Consider the following 8,604-nt stretch of genomic DNA (forward strand, 5'->3'; position numbering starts at 1 on the left):
TCTGCTTCCCAAAAACTTCGCCCCAGAAGGGCAAATTACATGGCTCTGGTGTGAAAATTATCTTCCTGGCAAGCGGCGGCAAAGAAGACGGAAGAAAGCGCAAACTCAAAAGTTATTAGAGCAAATTTTTGCCTTTTGCCTAAGTAATGGCCAAGTGCATATCTCTCAGCACATATTGAGTTATGACTTAATTGGATAAGAGCCCGGTTTGCGCAACTTTGCACTCTCAGCCCGCTTTCCACAATCCCACCCCCCTCAAAAGACCTCTAGTGCTACTAAGTTGGGCAAAAAGTTGAGAAAACACTTTTTCTTCTGGTCTAGGAGACTCGGTTTTGCGGTAATGTATCTCGTAATACTCTGATTATGTTTTAGTAAACCCTCAGTTACTTTGCAGGATTATCTTAGAAAGTGGTCTATTAGTACAAAATCTAGGCGGGAAATCTGGTATATCTTATGTCTCCCATCTTAAGATCTTGTAAGTGTCGACCTCACTTATGATATAGCTTTCTGGCATTGCAGTAGAGTCCATTCAAAAATAAAAAAAAACAATTTGCTTGGTTCAATTAAGCCTTTGCCATGAGTATAAATGTGTATTTGCTTAAATATTTTTTTAACCACTTAATGAAAAGAAAAACCAATTGATGTCGAAATAAAAAGGTTGACTCCCTCTGAAGCTCAACCCATTTTAGCTAAGCCCTTTGAATTAAACGTGAACAGCTTAGTCCTGCTGAATTCCAATTGAAGGGGATCCCAGTCCCACCACACGACTGGCAAGATCAGACGGATGGAAGCGAGCTAAAAGTGTCCCAAATTCCTGCTGGGAGCCCAATCAAAGCGACTTTAATGCAAATGCGCTGCCATTTCCCCTTCCAGTCGATTCCGTTGACACGCAAAAAGCGGAAAAACACAGAAAGGGGATAGTGATGCAGGGATATAGAAACAGCGTCGAACCGGCAGTGCGATTTGTGCTCATTTGTCAATGCACGGTGATGCTGCTTCGGTTCCACTCGCCTCACGTCAATCCACATAACGTATACGCCCCTTTGGCCACGCGGCATGCAGTTTGTAGCTCTTCCAGTTGTTGATTTTGTTTGCGGGGCTGTGTGGGTTGCTTGGCGTTTTGGCTGAAAACACACACGGAACACAACACACAGAACAATTCCATTGTCAGTTCCAGTCCTCCACCCACTTGAACATCAAACACTCTGCCCTGAGCCCGCTTTGCTGTTGGGATTTTAATTTATAATTCAGCACTCGAACATGGCACCAAAGAGTTTCATCAATATGCACTCCAAAATCAACTCCACGACGACGTAAACCGATTAAGCTATTCGGTGATTGGGAGATCTCTCCTACGTAAATCATCAATATTTCAGATGGGCATGAACACAAGAAACCTGTTTCAATAAACTGTTTGCATATTTGGCGTAGTTTGTTTTTTTGCGAAAGCAAAAACTGTGAGGCAACCAAAAAGTCTGGATTTACTAGACACACTCTTTGAGCCTGCACAGTGTGCGGTGCATACATTGAAAACTCATGGCTTAAAAAAATATACTCGGTAGTTCCGAATGACCATAAAAATTAAAGCTACTTTAGCAAGTATAGTACATATCTCATGTGTAGTTCAGCTGAATAAAAACAAGACTGTCAGATACCCGTTACTCAAGTGAGAGATTGAACACAACACAAAAGCGCCACCTATAGTCCATTCCTATAGGATTTTATGCATGAATATAACTCCATCCCTATCCCACTCTATTGAATTTGCTAGTTATCTATTATTGTTTGTTTATAACTTTATAATGAATGGTCCGATTTGGCATGAAGATGTTTTTACAAAATATTGAAAAATGTGGGCGCTAGGCGGGTTTAAGCGTTATTGGCGGAAATTTGTAAAGCTCTGTATATACATTGCTCCCACAGGAACGACCTGCAATGGTATATAAACGTTGGCTTGCCGAAGCTTCCTTCCTTTCCTGTTACCTTTTAACTACTTTATATTTTTACATCTTACACTTTTCACTTTTATCTACTGGTTGTGGTGACGATGTTCTCGCTAGATACGGGTTTATAGTTAGTATGATGGCTTTCAATTTTTATAAAGCGGAATAAAGTAAAATACACTGTAAATGAAATTGTTTGAAAATTTGGTCGCCACTTGCGATGCTCAAGAATCTCTGGAATCCAAATGTGATGGCAAATTAGATCGGCAAATTTTGCAGGAAATAACCTATTACGTCAGAGTAATGTAATTACTTCAATTTGCAGTTTAATATAAAATAATATATATTTTTAGGATTTTCCCCAAGTTTTAATTTCTTTTGTATTCGAGATGGAATCAGGAGCGCCGAGAGAGGATAAGATCAATAGGTCTAGAACCTTCGAGATGAAATCAGGAGCGCCGATAGAGGATAAAATCAATAGGTCTAAAACAGTGGTCGGCACACACATACCATCACAAGTTTGCCTTGCATTAGTGTGAGTGTAACAAACACGAAGCTTGCGCGCGGCGTGCTGAAGCGAGACGTTTCTCTGCTTTGCACTGAGATCCTCTGCCGCAGCAACAAAAAAGCGAGCCGAAGTTGAGAAAAAAATGACCCGAAGACCCATGCCGAAGTCACACGAACATGTACGTTATACGTGAGCGAGCAGAGGATGGGCAGAACGCTTCCCTATGCTCACTAGATAGGCCGCTGCCGACCACTGGTCTAAAACCTTGTCAGTAGGGTATCTGATATACAAAACAAAAAGGCCTGTCAACTTATTTAAAAATTACATTTATGTATTGGAAGAAATATCTCCTTCCTTAGCTTGATCCTTCAAAATGTCAGAAATACAAAAATTGCTCCACATAAAACACATCTTTTTTATACTTGTTGTTTTTACTTTGTTGTTTTTTTGGTTGCGACTTGTCCCCCTATAAGCTTTTAAGATTTTACAATGCCCAGCACAATTAGCGCATCTGAAAGTCTGCAGGCTCCAGTTGCCGGAGTGAAACCGCATCTGCAGCCATGGGAGATAATTGCGTATTCTCCAGAACGCCAGGGCGCCATGTATTCCGACTGGGCACTACACTTCTTCAGCCAGCAGCGGTACGCAAATGGACTCCGCTATTTCAATAACTCCCTGGATCTGAATCCATTCAATGCAAAGGCTCTGATGCACCGGAGTCAGCTGAAAAGGTCCATGGGTCTGGCACCCCAGGCTCTGAAGGATTGCCATAAGGCAGAAGGTAACTTTTGCCTTACAGAAAGATATATCTCCTCTGACTTTTCTTCAAACCCAGATTTGTTAAAAAGCCGAAAGCCACCAATTCATTATCGCAATGCCAGTTTGGAGGTCTGCGACGCTTTGTATGAGTCGAACCGACTGGAGAATTCCAAAATAAACCTGCATTGCCACCTGAGGCGATTTAACTCCTCTCAGAGAAAGCCCGTTGTCGATCGGCTGAATGTGGTAAGTTCATCAAGGTTGGAACTATAAAAAAAAAAAAAATTACTTTCGGACAAGTGTATGTCTTATCCATTCCAATTATAGTGTTAGCTTTAGGTTTCTAACATTGAATGAGAAGTACTTAAGAAAGTTGGAACAAAATAAAAAAAAACTTATAGTCTATAGCGATTATTTGTTTAGTTCTTAAAAAAAAGAATTATTTGTTACTATTAAATAAAGAGAATAACGTGCACCCTAACGACTATTATTGATTAAATTAAAACATACTTTTCATTGCCCACTTCCTTAGGTAAGTTTAAAAAATAAATTAATAAAAAATTTATCTTCAGCTAAACGAAAACTTCCGGGACACATTATCAGAAGACTCCACCATGTCGGTACAGCGCTTGATAAATCGCATGATGGGAAGTCTGTCCAAGCAGAACAAGGATATAAAGGATAATTGCGATGTGGTTAGCATAATGGAAAAGGAGGTAGCCTTAGAGATAACTTAATCACTTAAAAACCAAATTAATATGACCTAAAACTTTAGGAAGTGCATCTGTCACCGCTGGAAATAGCTAGACGAAAGAGGCACTTTAAGATATATAACCAGTCGTACCTGAACAAGTGCTGGGTGGATGTGGCCTTCATCAAGAGACTACGCGATGATCCCAATGTGCAGCCCAAACATTGTCAAAAGTCATCCGAGTATTTGGGCAAACTGTTGGCAAGCAATTACAAAGCGGAGCGCACTCTTACGGTTTGAGTTTGACATTTTAATTAGCCCTGTAAAATTGGAGTTACCAATGCTTGTCATTTTTAGAAAATGCTGCACACACGGTGTCCCATGTACGCCCTGAATCGGCAAAAATATCCCGATGAGGGATTCTACCAAAGGCAGAAGGAGGAAAACCTATATCGCATTCAATACCAGACGAGGAGAAATATGTTCAAGATTCTACGCAGTATACGATTGCTGATTCGAGTTGGGGAAATAAATGTTAGTATATACCTCAACTTTAAGTGAGCTAATGAATTTTGAACATGGTTATTTTTTTTCATAGAAACTGTCAACATTTATTGAGGAGGTCATGGGCGAATATGTCACCACCAAGACGCATCGCGTAATGCCGTGGAAATTTGAATTCACTAATGAGGTTTACAACTACCTGGCTCTAGCCCGCATTAATGAATACAAAATTCCCAGCAATATGACAGTCCTGCAGGGAAGACAACGCCTTTTGACTCTTTTCAGGCTGCCGGTCAACAATAGTCAGGGAATGAGAAAATCAAAGCTCAAGCAACCGTATACTCTGAATATAACAAGATCGGCCACAACCGACCCCAAGGCGGAGAAATTTAAGTATGTAATTGAACTGTTAATTAAATTGTAATCTTTAGGTTAAAGTATTTTCAATTGTGCGTACTCTTTAGGAAACAAGTTGCCCGTCTGGAGAACCGTATGCGGTTTGCCGAGTACCACATAGAGCGCGCCTATCTTTTGCATGAACTGGCTCAGGAGCACCTGGATTTTAATTCATTTGATGTGGCCTGCTCCATGGCCCGAAAGTCCTTGGAGGGTAAGTTAAACGCAAAGAAAAGCTTGTACTTAAAGTGCTATTTCCCACAGAGGCCATCAAATGCAAGAGTATTATTTGGAGCTTCTTGGGTCTGATCATCATATGCAAGGCTCACGCTATTCTTGGAAAAATAGAACAGGAAAAGGAAATACTCACTGAGGCCTTCGAGCTGGCCAAGAAAATGAAGAACCTTGACCTCTGCCTGTTCATAGACATCTGCATGAGGGTCAATGCGGAGGAGATGGAAATGAAGCGGATGACAATGACCTCCGATTTGGCCTCAAAGAAAAAAAGCATTGGCTCTAAAATGTTTCAAAGTAACGATCAAGTCAATGAGGATCGCAACCAAATTACCTAGAAAATATTATATACTATGTAATACAAAAATACACAATGGTCCTCGAAATAAAAGAAAATATTTTATCATATTTGTGCTTGTTCTGGAAATGTTTATACCTTTTTTTGAATTAAGCTAACAGTTATCCAAAGAGTTTTTTTTATGGAACGTTGGCTTTGTTGTATAATTGGGAAGGAACTCCTCGATCTGAAGTAAAATCGAGCAATGCTTCTAAAGTATTGCTAAATTTTTTCCAAAAACTAGTTTATCCCTTAGGGAGGAAAAAAAAAGAAGTTCCGCTGGCTGAAGGGGAAAACTTTAAAGTGCGAGTTTCCCCTGGTACTTCCGGGCAGCCAAAAGTTTATCTCAATGAAAAACCCCAAGCACATTAACGGCTGTCGGTGTTGGGCATTCAATCACTGCAAAGTGCAGCAGCAACTTGCTCTTATATATAAATAGTTTATGTTTCTTTCCGCTTCTTGTTGCCGCTGCTTGGAGGCGGCAACCTTTCCAGTGTAAACTTTGCACACTTTCGGATTTGGGGAGCGCCGGATCTAAGCCAGACTCCCCCGAAAAACTCAAAAACTCAAACTCAATCCCCACCTGCTGGATTTTCCTCAGCTGCCATCGCCTTCCACCTGGTGGCAGGAAGTTCCGTGCAACATCGCACAAAAGACGCAAATAAATGAAGCCATTTGTTGTGTTGTTAGCTGATTTTCGATGCAAAGGATGGCCAAAGGTGGCAAACTTTCGCACCACCTGGTCTGCAAAACCGTTGGCAATTCCCATTAGTCGCTTGTCATTTAAATTTTTTCGACTTACTCGTGACCTCGTGTGTATGGAGTGAATTTTTAAATTCAGCACGCCACTGCCATGCCGCAACTTTCCTTTGACTTTTGTTGGCGAAAGCGGGGGCGGGGACGATGGGTGTGGCCCTGCTCAAATGATGTTCATGCAGCGGAAGTGGCTCATTTGGCAGCGGAAATCATTTGTCGTCCCTTGGTCACTTGTAAAATTAACAATATTTCTTGTTACCTTCCTGTCGTATTTTTTATTTAATTAATTAGATGAAACCTCAAGAACCAGGTTCCAAGTCTTTGAAAGGTTATCTACAAAGGTGTGGTCTAATACATTTACAGGAAAATAATAAGGAACTAAATTTAAAGTTTAGATAGAGAAATATAGTTTTTGGATAATTAAGGACTTCAAAAATATTTACAAGTCGAAGAAAACAAGTTCATTTATCCTCTAATAAGAACATAAGTTCTTGGATTTGTCTGCACTATTATGAACTCAAAGGGAAAGATATCCAATTAGCAAAGCTCATCTCATTTCCTCGTTCGAAATGGAAAATAATAGCACACAACCAAATGACTGATTTTCTTTTCCTGTAGGATTATCTCAAGACTTAAAAATTATACAAAAATATAATTACTTTAGTGTTTAATTCGCACTCAAAATAAAATTTTGATGAGTTAAGAAGAAATTCTTAATGGTTTATAAGTAAACTCTTTAACCCCTTGGTCAATCACTTGATTAATTCATATCATCTGCCACTTTTACACACAATCACATGGTTCAGCTTCCTAATTACAGAAGGTGGCATCTATACGGATTTGTTTTCCCCTCCGTCGGGGCTTCATTTAACTACCTTAAAGCCGGCTTTAGGCAACCACAAAGCAGCAGGAGAAACACAGCATCGTCGGGGAATGTCTTCCTTGGTCCCTGCATTGTGCTTTGTGTGTTTTATGATGCAAAATTACACAAAGCCAAATAAGAACAAAGAATGCGAAAGGCGGGCAACAAAGAAAAGCAAGGCAAAATAAAACAAAGCCAAACAAAACAGCCCGACAGCAGCCAACTAAAACTGCAACTCAACTTTGTAGACACACCGGAGGCTGCAGCAGTTGCTGCTGCCCCCGTCGATGTTGCTGCTGCAAATGTTGCTGCTGTTGCTGCTGTAATGGCAGCCGAGACATGCCATAAAAAGGCAAAAGAAATTGCTTGCAAGCAATTAAAAGCGCAGCAAGGCAAATAAATGGCCACGCCCAACGATCGACGCCCACTCCAGTAATGGACTTAAGCTAAACGGAGTCGTCGCATCGGTTTTTATGTAGTTACCAACTTGACGTAGTAGCTGACTAATTAGTCATAAAATTACACGACCCAGGACGAGCAGGCCACACAAAAGCCGGGCAAACACCGAAGGAAGGGATCTGGTTCTGGTGCAGGTTCTGGTTCTCGTTCTGGTCCTGGCTTCCAAGTGTCCTGGCTGCCAAGTCAAAGTGCACTGAGCGGCCGGAAACAGTTGGCGCTGACGGAAATGCGTGCCCACCCCACATACACACACATTCGAGCATACTCGCATCCAATCACACACCTACAGCTGCGGTAATACCAATAGTTATAGTTGGAATTCAAGGCACTTCATTTTAAGATGGGCTTAAAAGTAAAGATTGGAGTGTAGCTTCTAATAAAACTTATAACAAGTAAGCAGACCTGCTCAAAATCAAAAGCTAAAAAAATAAGTATCCCAACGAAGTATTTTCACATCGGAATAATGTCGTACATATATAATAATTAAAGACGTACAGTGCCCAAACATTCACAACAGACAATTTTGTGTTCTAACCTTATAGAAATTTTTTAATTTCATTTCTTCAAAAACTAATATTATATTACTTGAATTATTAAGGTTACCTTTTTTCGTTAATGTTCTTGTGTTTTAGTAAGCAATTAAAATATAATTCTAGTCGTTTAAAATAAGCATAATTCCTAAAAAAAAAAATAATAAAATTCATTCATTCCGAAAAAAATGTGTATTTAAAGTTACTCAATATAAGATGTTTTTACATTTCTACATGTATATCTTAGTTTATAAAATTTCGTTTTTTAAATTGAGATATAACTACCAAAATATGATTTCTTTAACCAAGTCTCAAATAAATTACCATAAGATACCCACTCATATTAATCGAACAGCTACTATTTTGAACTATCCTGTGCCCGGGAATCAGAGGCAGCCGGGACCTCAGGCTTGGGGCGTTAGGTCTGCCACTAATTGCTGATTTCCCGTGCCGCTGGCAGTGGAAACGGACTCGAAAACTAGCGATGGACACGTGAACGGAATGGCGAGTGCAGCTCCATGGGAAAATGCAGAATGGAGAAGGGAAAATGGCCATACTTTCACACAGACACAGGCGCAGGGAAACCAAAGCGAGGCCGCACATTTGCCACATCACTTATTAGCTT

General features: G+C 40.3%; 1 protein-coding gene across 2 annotated transcripts; it reads left to right on the plus strand.

The window, feature by feature from the left end:
• The first annotated feature begins 2,810 nt into the window (after window positions 1-2,810).
• On the plus strand, window positions 2,811-5,431 carry wa-cup (walker cup). 2 transcript variants are annotated; one of them, XM_036819300.3, is made up of 8 exons: window positions 2,812-3,232; window positions 3,287-3,456; window positions 3,783-3,926; window positions 3,986-4,195; window positions 4,259-4,435; window positions 4,500-4,798; window positions 4,870-5,015; window positions 5,066-5,431. In XM_036819300.3, exons 1-8 carry the CDS (start codon window positions 2,941-2,943, stop codon window positions 5,371-5,373), a joined length of 1,746 nt encoding a protein of 581 aa, XP_036675195.3. In that variant the 5' UTR covers window positions 2,812-2,940; the 3' UTR covers window positions 5,374-5,431. The 2 variants fall into 2 exon arrangements, with proteins under 2 accessions (XP_065721957.2, XP_036675195.3); XM_065865885.2 differs by lacking the exons at window positions 4,870-5,015; window positions 5,066-5,431 and having other exon boundaries at window positions 2,811-3,232; window positions 4,259-4,439; window positions 4,500-4,664.
• The last annotated feature ends 3,173 nt before the right edge of the window (window positions 5,432-8,604 follow it).

This window comes from Drosophila suzukii, chromosome 3, assembly GCF_043229965.1.
Source record: "Drosophila suzukii chromosome 3, CBGP_Dsuzu_IsoJpt1.0, whole genome shotgun sequence".
Taxonomy (NCBI): domain Eukaryota; kingdom Metazoa; phylum Arthropoda; class Insecta; order Diptera; family Drosophilidae; genus Drosophila; species Drosophila suzukii.

Bases quoted from the DNA above. Each gene is read 5' to 3' on its own strand.
- wa-cup (XM_036819300.3), top strand. From the start codon at position 2,941: ATGCCCAGCACAATTAGCGCATCTGAAAGTCTGCAGGCTCCAGTTGCC. The intron at 3,233-3,286 runs GTAACTTTTGCC...CTTCAAACCCAG, and splicing joins GGATTGCCATAAGGCAGAAG to ATTTGTTAAAAAGCCGAAAG. The intron at 4,799-4,869 runs GTATGTAATTGA...CGTACTCTTTAG, and splicing joins CCCAAGGCGGAGAAATTTAA to GAAACAAGTTGCCCGTCTGG.